The 21,902-nt window shown below is 33.5% G+C and overlaps 1 protein-coding gene across 1 annotated transcript in view; it reads right to left on the bottom strand.

Annotated features, from left to right (window-relative positions):
- LOC137657293 (son of sevenless homolog 2-like) overlaps nt 1–21,902 on the bottom strand; it is a 454,104-nt gene that overhangs the window by 73,775 nt on the left and 358,427 nt on the right. Inside the window, 1 exon segment of the mRNA XM_068391627.1 lies at nt 1,982–2,098. Within this exon segment, the coding sequence (XP_068247728.1) occupies nt 1,982–2,098 (117 nt within the window).

Below are 21,902 nucleotides of genomic sequence, written 5' to 3'. Positions count from 1 at the left end.
TTCGGTCACAAAAACATAAGCAGATATACTGTATGCTTAGCTTTTAGTTCCTGTTAGTAATCATGAACGCCTTTCTTCTTAAATATGGCATGATGAATGTATTTTGAGGTATTTGGCCGATAGACTTTCGGAAAAGTTAATATGGCATTCATCTAATTATTTCATCTGTCGAACACGAACTATCACAAATTCACTTTAATATCTTATTTGGTTACTAATTTACGGCAACACAGCTTCCATTTTTAACGAAAAATTCTAAACTACTACTATTTTTCCCTGCAGGTCTACATAAGGTTTTCATACGTTGTATTTTAACATTTCCCAATTAATTTCAAATAAAAATGACGGTGATAATACTACAGTACTACTTAAATGTCAGAATTAGGATTAATTAATCCTTGGTAAAGGTTTGGCTTACTCTCTGAGATTGATTGCAAGATTTCTGTCAAAAATACATTGGCATTAGGAAATAGGAGGTTGATCAGAGTCAAAGGATAGCCTATAGCAAGTTAACGGGTGCTAAGGGTACATCCGATGTTAACATACATTAATTTTTTTCTCATACTTAAAACAATCAGGGTATTAATAAAAAATATGAGGTGAAAGATAACTTGCGTGCTAAAAGGCTAATAGAAAATTGGCACAACGCAAGAAGGAAATGAAGATAAGACTAAAGGTAAACAGGAAACATAATGAATGGTAATTCGGAGTCCATACTACTATTTTGAAGTACAGTAGTTTAGTGGTTACTTTTACCAGGACTGTTAGGTGTAGTAGTCATAAAGACCTCTTTACTTCTATGATTCTTACTATTTGAGTATAACTTCTACGTCATAAAACAATCCGAACTGAAATGAATGAAGAGGTTCTGATTCCCCAGCGAGATTTGGGTCCATACTGACAAGACCAGAGTTAACGCTATATCACTGTTACGAGGAAGGCTTACTAATTCATGAGTTAACCTTGGTCTTCTAAATAGGGTAGGTCCGATTCTTACATGGAAAGGAAAATTTCTTCATTAATTCAATCTCGAATTTCAAGGCTTTCAGTAGAAGACTTATAATGAAACTTTAGCAATCGACATATTACAAGGTCACTATGACCATCAAATAAATTTTTCAAGGCGTTCATGCAAGCAATGCGATGTGCGCAACTGGATGTCGTGTGAACCGATTAAAATAACTATCACATAAAGAATAGGATACTCTTAGACCATCGTTTTCATCTAAACTACGTTGCTGGATTTTCAAGCTCATATCCGAAGTTTTTCCTTATCACTATTTTGTACATTTTCGAACCTCTTTTATGGCCCTACTCTGGCCCCTTGGGACATATTTCAACTATCTTACATCCATACTACACGATAATAATTGTATATTGATTGGAGAAACTGTAGCACTGTTGATCTTACATAGGCAATTTGCAAAGATTTTTCGTACAGAATCCTGTCAAAATTTGGGACTCCACCCGGGCCTTGTAAGATATGGCTTGAACTAAAGTTCAATCTAATCTACACGAGGAAACTTTCAAATAAGGTTATTCATACATAATATTACAGTTTTAGAGAAGAGGACTTTCAAAACCTCAATCAACGTATTTGCTATTTGCTATCAATACATTTTGTACAAATGTTTGGATGGACAAAGGACGCATTTCAATTGGATATGGTCACCTGTCATTTGATGAGCTATTACAATGACAAATTATGTCTTAGTAGGCTATGCCTCTCACAAATATACTGAGACAATATAATCTGACTGCTGATTTTCAACTTCAGAAAATAACTTCTCAGTCAGCTGAGCTACCAATGAGTTCCCACATCATCAGAGGAAAAAAAACACACGTGTCAAATGGCTATTTTTACATGTTGAAATGTGGCCAGAAATGTTGTCTCATATAAGAAAAAAACTCCTGCTTACTTAATCTATATGAAAAAAAAATAATGTACAAACAAACACAAAACAATAAAGTGAACACTTACTTTGATGGGGGGCTTTTTACAATTTTTGGGTTCGATCTCCTTGGAGCGATTGTAGAGATAGTTTGATATCTCATGCTCATTCTGGCCCTCAAACGGCTGAAGGGTCTCCAGGAAATGCTGAAAAGACAGAAAATTATTACAGTTATTTAAATGACACGTAATCATTACCAAATTAATTTGAAATGCATAATAATAAATGTTATAGAAAGGGAGTATTTATACTAAGGCAGTAGTCGTTCTCGAAAACTACATACATTTCTGCAAATAGACTTATAATTGCGAAAGTTGAAGAAATAGCGATTTAGATTACAGCAATACCAACCTATATAAGAGCGGTACGGTCATTCATCTGACTATAACTGTACGTGTTTGCAGGAATAACACCACCACCACCACACACACATATATATGTATATATATATATATATATATATATATATATATATATATATATATATATATATATATGTGTGTGTGTGTGTGTGAAATTATGATTATTAATAACACATTATAAAATATTATGCAGAGAAGATACTTTGAATGTTATACGCTGCGTTTTACTCTAATGTACAACTGGTGTTCACATTTTTCTATATTTGCCAAGATATTTATGGGAAGCAAAAACTTGAAAATAGCTTTTTTTCAAGTTGATTAGAAAGTTTCTAAATGACTTCTTAACTGCATAACCATTACAGTAATACGTACAGATTGAGACAGTCTTGGAAGATCTGAATGCAATAGATGATCTGAATGATGAAAAATCTTATGTAACATGCATTAGAACTAACTGAACGATGGTGTCAGAGATTAATATCCAAATAAGGAATAAAGAATTTAGAAGACAGCAAATTTCTAACCAACAAATTAAGGTGAGAGTCAGCAGCTGAAGATCACAGTAAAATAATACACGAAACTAGACAGAATGAAAAAATTAAAACATTTCCTTAGGATATAATGATAACCAATAAACTGAAAAGAACTTTTTAATAAACCAATTTTGTGCAGTTGAAGAAAAAACAGACCGAATGTACTTTTCAAGATTTAATTTGAAATAAAGAATCACATCTATAATTTTGAATGAGTATTATATAGTTAGATACTTTGTCAATGCAACGTCCTTTATGTTGAGGACCCACTGTGTTCGACCTAATGTACTTACAATCGTGTTTTAGTTTTTATTGGGGTTAAACTTCATGCCCCTTAATTTGCACCGTACTAATTTTAACTAGATCTGTGTTTCATACACGCTCGTGCTATGTGTAACGGTTTTGATTTTTTACCTTATCATTCGCTCTTCCCTGGACTGTCTTTTCATGTTAGCACAAGCTTTTTCATGTTTGAATTTTTGTAACGTTCTTGCTCGCAAGTCGCTGTATAAAAACTAGATGTTTGTTTCATAAAGTTTAGTAGCAATCACCTCGCCTCCCAGTTATCACCCAATGGTTCACTCGCACACTATCAAGGGATTCAGCCACCATAGGTTTACACTCAGGAGAGGGAATTGATGCAGAGTATCATGATCTGCATAAGTGACAAAGTTGTCATGCGTGTAGAGTACCAAGAGAAATGGGCCAAGAACACTACCCAAAGGAGGAACAGATATTACATTCATATAGTCATTATGGGGGCCATCAACTATTACTCTCTGCAACCTATCAATTGAAATTTCAATAATGATATTTAGAAAAGACCCACCTGCTCCTTTCTGTTTGAGTTTGAAAATAAGGGCCACAAGATTAACTCAATCAAAGACAGCACTAAATTCAAGGTTGAATTAGTTTTTTGTTGTTTCTTTCAATATATACCAGATACGTTTTTACATTGTATTGTATACATGTAAGTAGTTAATCATTAAAAGGTGCTAACCTTCGGGTTTTTGACTCTATTTATCACCCCGTGCCAACCGAGGTGGATGAAGTGTATAGTTTCTGGTAGATTTGTGCGGGTTGTCAGTCTGCTTGTTTTTTTTGTAAATGACTTTACGGAAAAACTAATGGACACATCTACTGGAGAGATGTACTATGGCACAAAAGACCCATTAAAATTTTAACCTCAAATGAAAAAGGTCAAGGTCGCAGTGACCCGAAAGGTAAGTATCAACTTTTGACTGTTTACTTATTGAAACCAAGAATAAAAGTTTTATTTTCCTGTGCCAAAAATCACAATTCTGTATATATATATATATATAAATATATATATATATATATATATATATAAATATATATATATATATATATATATAAATATATATATATATATATATATATATATATATATAAATATATATATATATATATATATATATATAAATATATATATATATATATATATATATATATATATATAAATATATATATATATATATATATATATATATATATATATATATATATATATAAATATATATATATATATATATATAAATATATATATATATATATAAATATATATATATATATATAAATATATATATATATATATATATATATATATAATATATATATATATATATATGCATATATATATGCAAATAGTGAAGCACAGTTTTGAAGATTATGTTCAAAGTTCATGGGAGATCGAATTTCAAGGTCACCTATTTTCACAGGGCACAAAATCTCAAACGAGTACAAATACAGACTCAGTTAATATCATTGACACGTAGAAACACCCATGTGGGCATTAGGAGGACATAATGAACTTTGACCTTATGTGTCCTTGAAAAGTTAAAATTCAACACCACCTGATTTCAGCATGTTGAGATTCACACTCGTTTACTGTTATTGACGGATACTACAACTCTAAAAAAAACATTTAGTGCAATGGTAGTGATTTTGTGAGAGTTCACGTGCGAGGGGCGGGGTTTGCGGTGTCTAACACGCTTGATTTTACTTGCATAACTAATACAGGGGAAGTTAAGATAGTTTGCATTATATATCGACTATTGCATTAGCATCACATAATTAATCACAGCATTTAAAAAAATAAAAACTGCACTCAAGAACAAGTTTTGTCTGTCCAAATACATTTTTTTACCTTTTTACCTTTGGTTTAAAAATGGACACACATGTATATGATGTAACCGTTATCATTATGCACCTTGTCCCTCTTCTATTTCTATATTTGGGCTATAGAGTCTGGTGCTGGGGCCTGTGAGATAATTCCGCACCTGCAGTAAGTGAAACTAGCGGATACCTTGAGTTTAGTCTACGAAACAAAGTGAAAGTGGTTGGTCATTCAATAGAAGAAAAGAAATGGATCAGTGAAAAGTAAAAGAATATTAAAAAGTTCCACAAGGGGACGAAGGAATGCTTCAAACACCCCAAGGCATTAACTAGAATGCACAGCTGGATGTGAATGGAGGATGGCACGGGCCTTTGTGCCTTTATAATGGGGTACTTTTTCCCCTTTTACTTTTATATTTGCTTGTACATTAACTTTTTGTTGAAGTCTAATAATCTTTGGTAGACCCAATTAGTAGTCGAGGTTCACGTGATAAAACTGTTTTGATTTTAAACTAGTCCATAGTCCCAACTTTAGGTCACTGCGTGTCTACAGCAATTTTGCTTGTCTCTTCAGTGCTCTTGCTTTGTACTTTCTTGGTAGTTAACGAACACATCATTTCTGCTTTCCATTCTTTCTTTATATTTAAATCTTCAATTCTTATACCTTAACGAGCTGTGAGAGTGTAGGTATCGCTATGATCAGCAAAGCTGTACTAGTCAGGGCCACCCATACAAGGCTGGTTTGCTGTGAGCGATCTGACTAAAGTTTCCCACCATCACCAATCCGCAGTGGACTATGCGGTGATGAAAATTGGCCAAATAATAAGGACGTCTGAGGCCTTTGCCCTGCAGTGAAGTAGAGACGGCTGTATTTGTTGAAATTTTTGTTGTGTGTGCATACAGTGAACTGCTTCCTGCTCAGCCCCACTCCCATTACACGAAATAATGCCTATTGTTAATTATTTGGTTTGTCATCCATCAAACGACACAGGATAATAGAAGTTAATTATCATAAAAGTTTCTTACTAGTAATCAATCTTTTTTTCTTGCGAATACAATTTTTATTTCCATTCAAGTGTTGTTGTTTTACCTAAACCCACTCACGAATAATCTGACTATATTCTTCCTAATAATAATACCTTAATCTAACGCTATCCTTTTTTCATCCAAATTTACATTCACATGAGATAAGTTAATTCACGGTCTCATACGCACCCCAGAACAGAATTAGTTTTTCTTGTCTATTCATGTTTTTTTTTTTATATCTACATAATATGGTTTCAATCATAAAAGCTGTAAATCGCTCTAAACCGAGTTCCAGCAGCTGCATATAGCTCTAAACTTTTCCATATAATCATCTTACAGTGTACAAATTTCATACACACAATACAAAATTTAGCTTCCCTGCTCATCACCATAACTTTAAGTCAACGGTCAAGCTGCTTTGATTATGCTTTTCCAAAAATTATCAATGGTGTGAATCATAAATTACTTGAGAGTAAATATTCTACCATTACATATTTTTGTATTAAAAGTTTAAAGGAAAAATCAACCACAGTATTTTCAGGTACCTTTCCCTGTTAATGAAGGAACGATAGCCGATTTTAAGGTCTGTTCACCAAACTTGCTTATCGAGCTTCCTATGTGTATTCACTCTTTAATGGAACTTTTTCAAATACCAATAAAAAAACTAGTATAAAATACAGACACTTCATCAGTCCCTATTTCTTGTCTGATACTTCTGCGACTGAAATTCACATTTAATATCAGTCTTTGTTGTAAGACAACTGTTCTTTCCCGAATTTCATCCATCCTTTTCTGCTTCGGTATAGCCTATCTGAAGTATAAGACAATGTAGTAAATTCCCGTCTTTTACACTACCGACAATTTTTTTTTTCCAAATATATAAACAGATATTATCTAGCTTTCAAATACTCATTTTCATCTTAACCGTTGTTTTCTTATTTCTAAAGAACAACTTTTTTTCCCTTATACTACAATCTATTTGTTGAAACAACTAAGGTGACGGTTGTTCTTCCTCCTGATAAAATTTTCTCACATGTTTATCCTTTTCCCTCTCACTACATCCTTCACCGATTAAAAATATCAAATACTTGAATTTCAAGTCTTCTAGTCATATGACCTGAGATAAAACAGTCCATGATATCTCATTCTGTTCTGAAACTTCATTAGACGATAGAAAGTCAACAGATTCGTATTTGTAAAATGAACTTAACTTGCTTCAATTAATACTATCTTATGTATCGGAAGCCATAACACATACCTTCATCCACATACCATCGCTTTTCTTTTATAATCATAACCTAAATAACACCAAGCAAATGAACAAATATCACCTTTCAAAGATTTAAGCGACAATAGTAGCAGCATAGAGACAACAGTCGCCACCTTTCTAAAGACAGATTGTTTACCCAAGTCCAAGTTACTGTTCTTCAAATATAACAGTTGCTTTCATGGTTAGTATTATGAAAGCTCTTATATAACCACAGAATTTTCTTTGGTGTCATTTAATCCAGTGTTTAGCAGCAAGAAACGAAAAAATGTCTTTGATCACCTGGTACTAGCAATTTACTCTTCTGGCATCAACGACCTGGAGAATGCTTAGACCCTCATGGCACTTCCAAGACCCCAAACGTATTTCATAACTGCATTAGCTAATAGAAACGTCATGTTTCAGTTCTATGCAATATTAAATTTAATAATTTTGCCAATCACTGAATAAAATTATGTAAAACTCGGATTCTTGGACAAAATATAGATTCCACAACCTCAACTCTTTCCCAAACGTAATTATGGTGTAAAAAATTATTATGATAATTTTTTAAAATTTAACAGTGTATACTCTCAACTATTTTCAAGATATACAAAACAAACTCCCATAAAATCGCAGATTGTTCGAAAAGATTAAATCCTTATTAAGGTAATATTTTTGAGAACATTATTGAAATCAAATGAAAAATCCAGCCAATTAAAATAACTCTGACCTTTGTGGCATTTAGGTTTCAGGTACCCTCAAAATTAGCAATGCTAGAAAACCCCTCACTTACTCAAAAGGCCAAAGCCACGTTACGTTACTTCACAAAGGAAACTTGAGGCTATAATGTTTCCCGTTAAAGTTTTCCCGATGCACACCATACACGATGTCCTTTTGCTCATGAGCTATCAATTAGCTTCTGAACAACTTACATGTAAAACGTCATGACTGAAATCCGGATTACCCCCAACCTCCGCATTTTATTCTAATTCCAACATAGCACTTTTATCAAAATTCGGTCAGGTATCGCCTAAAAATAGAGGCTTCCCTTGAAAAACAAAAAATGAATATTACTATGCCTGTTCATATGAACTGTAATAGAGAAAACTCCAACTTTTAATAATTCAATAGATAATCAAGCCTTTATACAATCATCTCGAATTTCGAAACTTGATGGGAGCCAATGTGATTACAAACATTCTGGGTGATTGTGGTATCCTTTTAGATCTAGCGAGCTCTATTCTTGACACATTGAGATTGGAAATAAATCTGTAGGCATTCAAATTGATTTTGACACTAGTCTTCACATTCGTTAACACAAGGCTCCTTAGAAATGAGTTCGTAGCTTAGGCGTTGAATGCTATGTTCTTCATATCATTCATAATTTTGAAGACTGTCACCAGAATCTTCTAAGTGAAGATATTTTTTATAGAGCACAAACCTATCATATTTGGAGTTCCACAGGGCATAGCTGAATTCAGTCTTTCATGCATACATAATTGATGTTCTTGAAAACTATAAGGTATAGTAAGCAGATGATGCATTAAAGTCTACATACAATAATTCGCCGTCTCTAAATACGAAATGAAGTGCCTGCCAGTCATAGTATAAATTCAGAACGAGTAAATAAGAAAGCAGGGGATAAGGCAAAACTAAAAACAGAATTCTGAAGTCATGCGCCAAACTATCACGATTCGTAATATATAAAACTAGGCTGTACAGTACTTAGTATTACCTTTGGACATGCTTCAACTTTTACTTAAATGCAACACAACAACACTGGATCATCCAATGACGCCAGGAAACTTGTCATTGCAGACACTTCTATTTAATTTTTATTGAATATTGCTCCAATGTCAAGATTTGTGTGACGTTGTTCACAATAAGCGTAAAATTTTCATAAAAAATCTGGCTATGATCTAGATTATCGTCGGAGGATATCCTGTTAAGTCTATTGTGATTTAAGTGAAGATGGTTGGCATTTGACCTCTCAATGTATCTCTTCGAGAACGATTATGGCTTCTCTTATTGGGAAATGACTTTCACTCAATACGAGAAACCTCCATTAGAAAATACAAGTGTTAATGAACTTGCATTACCGCTGGGGAAAGGGGAAATTTATTTTGCCTCTAGTGAATCTGATAAAAGAAAATATAAATTACAAATGGGATATGATTGTGGAAAATTGTATTATAAAAATGCATTTTTCTACATGATATCGTTGATGATAGTCCAAATTAAATAAAATGGTTCTGTTTCAAATGTATAAGAGAGGCGCAGTTGACAAAAAAGGGATTTGAAAAATTATTGATGATGATTACAGAAATGGAAAATAACTTGAGCAGCAAGATACAGTTATTGCTATACGGTACGATAGAATTCAACTACAGTAGAACATTTACTAGTGAGACCGACGATGTGGTTCATGCTTTAGTTGACATAAATTAACTACAGTCAACCTTTCAAGAAAATGAGAAAATAATCATGTTAGTTCAGAAGGCCATTCTAGAGAGGACGTCCTTGTCCTCCTAAACTATAATCGTGGTATTCGAAAAACCATTACTGATAATAATGTATATCATACGTTATATGACATGTAATATGATAACTTCCCTTTACTGTAAGATACGGTCAGACTGAGAAAGAATGCAATTTACAAATATAATGGCAGAGGCTGAGTGAATTCATGTTGAAAGGGGTTGGATCTGGAAATAAATGTGCTACTGAAAATACTGATCACGGATACAAATTTCAAGTGTTTGATAGTCAGTTAAACACAGAAGGATATGAATTGGAGTTTGAAAATGAGAAGCCTATGATATCAATATTCTGCAAGGCTATATTATCATAAATGGCTTATGGTACGGATTGTCTCGTGGTTATAAAGAATTTTTAATAGACGCATAATTCTCGCCGTTATACAGTACTATATGGTGATATTTGGGTTCCGTCGAATTGAATTGAAATACATAATGTTAATTAGTACAGGTCATTTATAACAGCTTTATTAACAACAACTATCAACAATCATAACGATGAAAGTCTATATAAATATTCGATGGAAATTTACGGGAAAGAAATAGTAGTTTTTTCGCATTAATTTCGGGCTATATTAACATATGGATTCTTTGAACAATGTCTGTGCTATATGGTGTTACATGTCGTCTATAGTTCTTGTGACTCTTAAAACCGTAATGATTTAAATATTGAAGATTGTGTTACCAAACTTGGGTTTTAGAAGTATTTTAGTTGATACAGTGATAATGATAGACAGCTTAGTCATTTCCACAAAAAGTATAACTTCATAAGGTTTTATATATACACTAACACACACACATACGCATACATACAAACATATCTATGCATACATATACATAGATACATACACACACATTATATATATATATATATATATATATATATATATATATATATATATATATATATATATATTGTGTGTGCGCGTGTTGGTGTGCATGTTATTCAACTCTTATTCTTCGTGGAGGTGGAATAAAACGGTAGTAGGACAGAATGCCTAATGACATAATGCCTAAGGACAGAATGCCTAAGGGCAAAATGTCTAATTCCTCAACACGGACAAAATGTCTAACAGACATAATGCCTAATGGACAAAATGCCTAATATACAAAATGCCTAATTGACAAAATGCCTTCTAGGCAAAATTATCTTATTTAGCAAATTTTAAATGAATTAATCGAGATTAGTAAAGATCTTACAGTTAAAGAGCAGAGCCTTTTCCCCAGAGTCTGTGACTCTTGATTATGAACAAGCAGCAATAAAAAGTTTAAAGAAATGTTTTTCAAATACTTCAATCAATGGCTGTGTCTTTCATTTCAGTCAATGTCTTTGTCGCAATATACAAAATCTTTGTCTCCAGCGCTGGTACACAAATAATGACAATGCTTTCATAATCAAACAAATACAAGACTTTGCTTTTGTTCTTCCAGAGGATGTGAAATAAACTAAGCCGCTTTGGCCGAGGTCAGTACTCTACAGAGTGCTAAGCTATATAGTTCACTTTTTTATCCCTTTTTAGATGTTTTGGCCATTAGGCCATTGTAATTGGGCATTTTCTCCATTAGGCATTATGTCTGTTAGGCATTTTGTCCTTAGGCATTATGTCCTTAGGCATTATGACATTAGGCATTCTGTCTGCTCACGAATAAAACAATGCCCTTTGGGTTGAATCTGCTGCCTCCATGTACTTCTCTATTGTTGGTGCGACCTTCATAATTCAAGTGATTACAAGAAGTCAATTCTCTGCCTAGGTAATACGTGTACTATATATATATATATATATATATATATATATATATATATATATATATATATATATATATATATATATATATATATATAATCATTAGGCCATGCTAGTCCACTGCAGGACAGAGGCTTCAGACATCGCCTTCCACTCATGTCTGTTTATGGTCTTTCTATGCCAGTCTATACCATCGTCTTCTCTTTCTTCTCCTGCTTCGTTTGCAATCTCCAGGGATCCATTTCATTATTTTCTTGTCCAGCTATTATGTGATTTTCATATGTCCTGCCCATGTTCATTTCTTATTCTTACATGTTATTAGAATATCATCTACTTTAATTAGTTCTCGTATCCATGTTACTCTTTTCCCGTCTTTAGTGTTATTTCCATCATTATTCTTTCCATATTTCTTTGAATTGCAACTACCTTACGTTCTAAGGCTTTAGTAAGACTCCAAGTTTCTGATGCATAAATTTATACTGATAAAACCATGTGATAAATTAATTTTCTTTTTAGAGAGTGGCATTTCATAATCTCATTTTGTTTTCCAAAAGCTCTCCATCCCATGCTTAGCCTCATAATTTCGGTCTCAAGTCCAGGGGAAACACCTACAGTCTATCCTAAGTATCTTCATTAATAATCTCTAGAGGTTCATCCATAACCCTTATTTGTTGTCTCTGCCTTTTCATTGAACATTATCTTAATTTTACTCATTCAATTTCAGTCCTACATTACTGCTTCCTCTATTTTATATATATATATATATATATATATATATATATATATATATATATATATATATATATATATATATATATATATATATAACAGGAGACCCAAGTAAATTCACGTACTAAGTATGAAACATACTTAGTACTTAAATTTACGAACCCTCTACAAGCCTCCGGTGTTTAATGAAATATTCCCCAGCGTATATATCAGTATGCGACAGTTATAATCTAAAACATACCATTCACACCGGGAAAAATGAAAGGAATATATATATATATATATATATATATATATATATATATACATATATATATATATATATGTATATATATATATATATATATATATATATTTTATATAATTTCAAATAGGTCCAGTAGTCACAGAAATGGTCAATGAACTGAGGATGCAATACCGAAAAGGTTGGGGATACATCTGCTTGTATTTGTTGCCCACCTTGGGGATCTTTTATTCATATATGCAACTTTTCTCATTAAATAGCTCTCAGGAATGCCTTTAATCCTCTGACTGTCCAGAAAACAAGGCTTATCTAATATTTAATATGTATCACATTCTTGGTATTGTTTTAGGCTCTGTATGCAGGAGCAACTTTAACCAAACTTAACATATACAATTTTTTTGGAAACCAATGCCTTTGATAAATGGAATAGCTTATCCTTGATTGAGAAAGGCACCATCAAAAGCTTGTTGGTTATACAACTCCAGGGAATGGGAAGCTGACAAATACTCCTTAAACTAAATTGGGCATTCGATTGTTCGATAAGTTTAGAATAGTAAACTTCAACTAGCCACACGCATGTCTCTTAATAAGTTAACAAGAAAAAAGTTACATTTACGTTGCACATGGTATTCAAGATTCCAAAAAATAAATGGTTTATTGATGGATATATAAAGGGTGTATAACCAATACTCAAAAATAATTAGGAAGCGCACATTCAAACAATTTCCAACTTTATCTTCACGTAAACATCATGTATATTGTTTCTTCTAGACTACAGTATACTCCTATTCCCCTTTTTCTCAGCTATGCGCATTATATCTCTAGCACCAATTTACCGCACTTTTACCAGGAAACTTCGACATTTTTGCCAAATAAAGTAAAAATGATTCATTAGAGATCTGAGATTATTTCATAATAAAGTAAAAATGATTCATTAGAGATCTGAGATTATTTCAGAGTATAGGTAATTAAATGTTTCTCGATTTGTTTGTGCATAAGAAAATCGTCGGCATTTGTTACTTTTTAAAATATGAATATTGACCTACCTTTGGGAGGAGGCATACGCATAAACGAATTTGTGTTTCCTCTAGCGAACGATGGAAGATTCCATTTACATGATTAAATTAGACAATGTAATCAATAATAAAAATGGAAAAAACTTCATATTACCATCTATTAGGAGTTTGTTTTGTGTTACCGTTGAACGAATCGCATCCATTCAACATGTGTTATATTTTTTTCCAACAAAGGTCTATATATGTCACATATATAGACCTTTTTTTTTAAACGACTTGAACTAAACATGTTTTTTTTTCATAAAAAGAGAGATATTTCAAATAAAATCATATGCATTAATCAACAGATTCAACCAATGATTAAATGAAGGATCACCTCGCTGAAATGCGGAAAAGGTTGTTTTTAAATAATCAATATAAATAGGGACATTTTATAATTCATACATACGAGATATTTCATAAAACTACATATAATTAAAGACGCCAAGTTCGAAATAAAACCTATTAAAGGTGTTGGACTTCGTGTCCCTGAGTAAAGTCATCCCTTCCATCCAATCAAACGAAAGGTCTTTTAGAATAACATACGGAAAAGGTTTGTTTATTCTTTTCCAGGCTTACCTGACAACATGACTCCAAAAGCCTGAGGCATCGACACATGACAGCCAGGTGACAGACATTGGTGGGACAGAAAGATGTTGGGCAAAGCGTTGTCTTCAACAACCCACGCCCACTGTCAGTGTCACTCACGCTGCCGTGGTGATGGTGGGCGTGAAGATTACCGCTCAAGCGCCCACCTTCCAGGAGACACTCTTCCAGCACCACTTCGACACTGCCAGTGGTGGCTGACATGGCGTTGCATTCACTTTTGAACACGAGTAAATTCTCACAAAACCTCAACGATCACCAATGCACAGTCTTTGCAACTGGCAAAACACAAAACTCTGCCCTTTTATGTGTGCATAACACCTTTCCAAAAGTAGTTCACAATATAACAACAAACAACTATGGTCATTCTCATTTTTATCTTTACTTCATATTCTGCATATATAAGTCGCCATCACATAACTCATCAAAATAGCTTTAAAATATAAATTTTTATATCCTACTGTTATATTTATAGACATTGATATACGTAGGTATGTTTACATGTGCATGCATGCATGTAATTAAGTATGTAGGCTACAGTGTATATATATATATATATATATATATATATATATATATATATATATATATATATATATATATATACACACACATAATATATATATATATATGTATATATATATATGTGTATATATATATATATATATATATATATATATATATATAAATATATTTATTTTTCTACCTCATAATGAGATAGACTAAATCGATAAATAAAACGGAGGGTAGACATGGGTTGGTTCGCTCCCAATCGGAGGAAGAAATTCATATCTATTGAACCACAAATATTGTTCGATACTGAATTCAATATCAAAGTACATTTGTGGATTATTTAAAAATATAAAAATCTCGATTGTTAGTGGTAAATTATCACACATACATGTATATATATATATATATATATATATATATATATATATATATATATATATATATATATATACATAATCTTAACATTAAGCCATATCCCCCCAACAGCCAGTGGGTCTTAAGGAAAATTTGACGACCACTGCCAGAATCATAAGTGTTGAATCACGGATGTACCTCGTGTGCGAAAACCTTCCGTAATATCAGCATAGTAATAAGCCTACACAAAATGCTCATCATTAGATTGTCAGATCCCCACAAAAAGTTCCCATGCCACTCCTCCCATTTCCCTGATATCGAAGCCCCTGATATGCAATACTATTTCCATGCCATCTATCCAGCACTTCACCCCAGCCTCTCCTAATACTTCTTGATCAAATGATACACTTTGCCCTAACTTATTGTCTTATGCTTTCCACATGAACCAATGCTTTCAAATAACATTTTAAATCCTTTCAATTACGATAACTTTTAAACATTTCTCTTAGCTTTTCAGATTTTCTCATACAGCATAACATGCTAAGAAGACAATCTTCCCAGCCATTTCAACATCTCTTCTTTTCATTAGTATCCAACATTATTACTTAGCTTCCAAGGAGGACTTTGCTAGAGTTTATGTGGTCGTTTGACTTGGCAGATAGTACCGCATTGGTTTCCTCTAAGGTTACGGCTCTATCTTCCTTTGCCTATAGATACACAGAATATTCTGGCCTATTCTTTACACATTCTCTTCTTTTATCAAATACCTCACAACACTGAGATTACCTAAAATTTTTCTTCACTCAAGTGGCTAACTACTGCAATGTAAATGTTCATTGGCTTCTTTCCACTTGGTAAGGGTAGAAGAGACTCTCTAGCTATGGTAAGCACGTCTTCTAGAAGGACACGTCAAAATCAATCCATTGTTCTCTAGTCTTAGGTAGTGCCTTAGCCTTTATACCATGGTCTTCCACTGTTTTGGGTTAGAGTTCTCTTGCTTAAGGGTACAAACAGCCGAACTTTCCTGTTTCCTTATTTCCTCTTCTCACAGGGCTATTTTCCCTGTTGGAGGAAACACCAGTATGGATTCATGAAAAGCAGATTGACTGTGGATGCCATTTTTATAGTAAGGCGGCTACAGAAAAAGAGGCTGAAGGGGAATCGGAAGCTATTCAGTGCCTTTGTGTTTCTATAGAAGACTTCTGATAGAATCCCAAGAGAAATTGTGTTTTGGTTGGTGCTTGAGAAAGAGGAAAGTCCAAGAGAAGTTGGTTAGAATCGTTGAAATGATGTACAAAAGAACATGGCCAAAAGTGATAACAGCTGTTGGGGAAAGAGAAATCTTCTAAGTTAGTGTTGGATTACACCAGGGGTCAGCACTAAGCCCGTTTTTATTTATGCTGGTCACGGATGTGTTAAGTGATAAAGTGATCAGAATTGAAGTGTTACTATTTGCAGATGATTTGGTAATTACCACTGAAAATGAAGACTTACAGAGAAGGGTTGTAGAATGGCAAGAGCCTTTGGAGGGAGATGGCTTGAGAGTAAATGTGGACAAGCCTGAAGATAGGGTGAGCAGTAAGAAAGTTAGGGACAGCATAGCTATACGTGAAAGTAGAGGCTAGATTATAAAACAGGTGGAATAATTTAGATACTTGGAATCTACTAAAAGTCAGGATGGAGGATGTGAGGCTAAATTTAAGAGTACGACAAAAGCAGCCTGGATGAAGTGGAGGGAGGTAGCAGGGATAGTAAATGATAAAAAAAATGCCAATCAGCTAAAAGTCAAAATATATAGAACAGTAATAAGACCAGTTAATGTACGGATCAGAAATGTAGACTATGCCGAAAAGAGGAAGCAATGTTTGAAAGAACAAAAATGAGAACGCCAAGGTGAATTATGGGAATATCACTGCTTCAAAGATTGGAAAATGATGAAATAAGAAGAATGCCAGGTGAAGTAAAGATTGCAGAGGTGATGTGTCACAACTGAGATGGTGTGAAAAATTGTCGATGATAGATGGTTGGGAATGACTGAGGGCAGTTTAGGAGGAACCTGTTACGGGTAGAAAACTGGGAGGTAGGCAGATAATTAGGTGGCGAGACAAGAGGTCTGATGGAAGAGAATGCCTTTGATAGATGGCATTGGAGGGGATGCATCAGGTAACCGATCCCTTAATGTAAGGATAAAGGTGGGAAAGATGACGACTGCCATGTACCGTATAATTGATCTCAGATATTAGGCAAAGAATCCAGGCCACATAGCCATAAGTAGAATAACTACTGCTCCAGGCCAGAAGTGTATGTTTGTGAAGGTTTGAACGCCTGTAAAATCTTATGAAGGGAGGTTTTGCCCCAACTGAAGGACATTTTTTCCTTCAGTTCTTGAATTTTTCGCAGTCGAGACTTCATGCCAACCACTACCGCCACCACTACATGTCAATCCCTACCACGTCATAGAATTTAGGCAAATCATTGTTATAATCCTAAACATCGATATCCATTGTACTATGTAGCTTCCTTTACTACATACATATTTAAAATATCCCTCAAATAGGACATGGAATGGAAACGAGAAAGACGTATGTTCGAAAGTTGTTTTGGCACCATGAGTACAGTTAGAAGAAGTTGCCAGCCACAACCTGAACAGACTATAGCAGTAGTAATTAGGGTGGTTTATTATTGTGATAGAAATAGAATCCCAGTGAGCCGAGGATACAGACTTGAAAGTACTTTATTTGGAAAAAATATAAGTATAAGTAAAAGGGTGTTATAAAAATCCCAATTACAAACATAAGTATACAAGAATGTATACGTCCGTTAATGTATAATTACATGGACCCAAAATTGATAAACACGCATTTATGTATGTATATACATTTCTAAGAATTTATATTAGGAAAATGTAGGAATTAACATTAATGTGGACCTTAAGAACATAAGATTTGTAGATGCCATCATTCTATTTAGTGAATCATGGGAGGGAAAAAAATAGAATATTTGAATAAAGAAAGCAGAAATGTAGGACTGAAAAATGAATAAGAGTAAAATTAGATAAGTTTAATGAAAATGCAGAGACAACAAATAAGGGTTATGGGTGGACCTAGAGAGATTGTTAATATATGCACTTATGGCAGACAGTAAGTGTTTCCCCAGGACATGAGACCGAAATGAAAATGATAAACATGGGACGGAGAGCTCTTGGTAAACAAACTGAGATTATGAAAGTCAAAATGTCACTTTCCCTAAAAAGAAAGGTACTTAATTAGATGGTCCTACCAATATTAACGTATTCATCAGAAACTTGGAACCTTACTGAAGCCTTAGAACATAAGCTAGTACAGTTAAAAAGAGCTCTGGCAAGGATAATGATGGGATTAACACTAAGATAGGAAAAGAACAACATGGATACAATAGCAAACTAAAGTAGAGGATATTTTAACAAGTAAGAAAAAGAAATGGACCTGGGCACGATATATAATGACATTGACATATAATAGATGAATAAATAGAAATTGCAAACAAAGATGGATTGACGAGTTAAGAAAAGTTGTAGGCATAGAAAGACCACAAACAGACGGGAGCAGAAGGATATGTCCGAGGTCTTAGTCGTGTAGTGAACTATCAACGGATGGTGATGATGATATATAATGAGTGAATCCTGACTTGTATGTCTCTACGAGTTTATCTAGTGGACTGATATATTGATATATTTTTTACAATATATACTATACATTACGAGGACGAACATGCATAAAATGCTTGTAGGACAAATCATCAAAAAATTATGCTACATGTGGTGGGGACAATTCAATGGCACCTTCGTGGGCGACACTCGCATCCCATTAACAGAGGTGTGTGCATGGAGGGAGGGGGTTAGGTCAGATGTCCCAGAAATTTTAAACTTCCAGATACTAATAACAATGTTTTTATACAAAGAAAAGTTCATCTTACATAATTTCCCATATCCATGTATGTACAAAAACATAGAAACATAAATACATGTATACATACCCATAAACAAACTTGAATACTTAAGTATACATAAATACATATATACGAACATAACAAACATATGTATATATATATATATATATATATATATATATATATATATATATATATATACACATACATACATATACATATATATATACACACACACACGAAAGCATGTATGTACAGTATACGAGTAAGTATGCATTTGGGTATGTGTGTAGGTACACATTTTTTTTATATATAAATGGATATACAAAAATAAAGATAAACTTTTATAAGTAGATGGAGCTTGTAAGTAAACTGTCTGAAGGTCTAAGCACCTCTGTTCATGTGCCCTGTCCCTCACAGTCACTCTGACCTCAGCTAATGGGATCAGAGCTCCTCCGGCGAAGGCGCAGACGTTTTGTTGCAATTATAGATGGAAGAATTTTCTGACTTTTTGGTCAACAAATGTTTGTACTCTCACTGTGCCATACATATAGTAAAATATACATTAACTTATCAATCCTTTAAAATCTAGGTGACGTTGTAAAGAAAAAACTGGCCTGGATTACTCAAATATATATACTGGGAGACCCATCTCCTAAATTACTCAGTGTGCCTACAAGAAGTTTTTAAAAATTCAAATGGGAAAATGTAGGAATTAATATTAATGGGGAATACCATAATAACTTATGATTTGCAGATGTCATAGCTCTCTTTGGTGAATAATTGGAGGAATTGCAAAAGGTGATAGAAAACATGAATAGAGAAGGCAGGAATGTATGACTGAAAATGAATGGGTAAAACTACGATCATGTTCAATGAAAATGTAATGAGATAACAAACAAGGCTTATGGACGAATTTCTAGCGATTTTTTACGAATATGCGTACATAGGACAGACAGTAGATGTTTCCCCAGGACATGTGACCGAAATCAAAAGAAGGATAAACATGGGATGTGGAGATTTTGGTTATCAAAATGAGATTATGAAATATGAGACACCACTTTCTCTAAAAAGAAAAGTATTTAGTCAGATGGTCCTAACAGTATCAACTTATGCATGGGAAACTTGGAGCCTTACTAAAGCCTTAGAATATAAGCTAACTAACAACTCAAAGAGCTATGGAAAGAATAATGATAAGAATAACATTAACGGAGCAACATTGGGTACCAGAGCAAACTAAAGTACACTGAAGAAATGGACATGGGCAAGACCTATAATGACAATAATAGACGGACGTTATGAATAACAGAATGGATCCCTGCAAAAGAAGCAGGGGGAGAAGAGAAGACGATGGATTGAGAAACTAAGAAAGTTTGCAGAAGTGGACTGGCCTAGAAAGACAAAATGACACATGTGGAAGGACATGTCTGAGGCCTTTGTTTTGCAGTGGACTAATAACGGCTGATGATGAGGATGATGATATATATATATATATATATATATATATATATATATATATATATACAGAATTATATAGACATATATATAAATAATATATATATATATATATATATGTATATATATATATATATGTATATATATATATATATATATATATATATATATATATATATATATATATATATATATATATATATATATACATACATATATATACATTAATCTAATAACAACCGGCGAAAATATAGATTGAATTACCTTTTGTAACTGGACGCAAGTTTTGAGGAATAGATGAAAGGGAAAGAGAGACATTGTGAATTTGGGAATATTAGGTGTAGACTTAAGATGGTGAAATTTGTTTATCAATGAGGTCCACGCCTTTTGAAAAAAATAAAGAAATAAAAATTGGGATATTAGTTAGTTCTCCCTGTGATAGTTTTGCAACTTGGATGATACCATAAAACCTTTATCAGTTTTAAAATGAAAAAAATTAGCTGCTATTCAAATAATTATCTGTGCGAAGGATTAAGATTGCCTTGTTTATGTTCAATTAAAAACTTCATATTGAGGTGTAGGTCTTTGATATACTCTAAAAAGCTAAAGCTGCCTCAAAGCCTAAATAACGAAAATACATTGCCCAAACAGCCACCTTTTTCTAAAGTTAACATTTACAGGTCAAGATACAGCATCTACAGCGTTTGTTCTTCCATATCCAAAATTAATAACATATCCATGTTATTGCACTGAGCTCTCTCTCTCTCTCTCTCTCTCTCTCTCTCTCTCTCTCTCTCTCTCTCTCTCTCTCTCTCTCTCTCTCTCATAAAATATCCAGACAAACTTTCAACATGATCATCCGTAAAGGAACAAAAACACTTGCCAATTTTCACAATGAATACCACTTGCCCGAATGGAACCCAACGCCTCACTAATAAATTCTCAAAATAGTAATCACTCTTGGACGTACAATTTTTTCTAAAATCCACAAATCTACAAGGATGAGAAGTCCAATGTTTTGATCACTTATTTAATACATGAAAAGGTTGGTATTTTACTAAAATGTTCATCCATAATATTCTCCAGACACAGACGAGATGACGACCATAGATTGAGAGGACACTTTAATCATGCAATCAACTCCTGAACGTCGGGTGGCCAGTCATAAAGTACATGTATCGGAAGCGCTTTAAAGTTGCCTTATCTCTGCCTCATTTCATATCACCGCCAATCCCAAGACTGCACACTTTAAAGAGAAGGTCTAGCCTCCTCAGTTGACGACTATGATTCTCGTGGCGATGTGGAGATTTAGGTTTCTTCGACTTCACTTGAAAATAGAAAAGTAAACCCAAACGAAGACTTTTTTTTTTCGTGTTTTCTTACTATAACCCAATTGTCTCGCTGCTGATAAAGCTTTTGTGCCGAATACGTAGAGGCTAATATCGTGAGTTTTGTTTACACTTAGAATCTATTTTCTAT

The sequence above is a fragment of the Palaemon carinicauda genome, chromosome 18, assembly GCF_036898095.1.
Source record: "Palaemon carinicauda isolate YSFRI2023 chromosome 18, ASM3689809v2, whole genome shotgun sequence".
In the NCBI taxonomy this organism is placed as follows: domain Eukaryota; kingdom Metazoa; phylum Arthropoda; class Malacostraca; order Decapoda; family Palaemonidae; genus Palaemon; species Palaemon carinicauda.
Note: the sequence above shows the minus strand (reverse complement) of the source record. Positions and strands in the feature narration are given on the sequence as shown.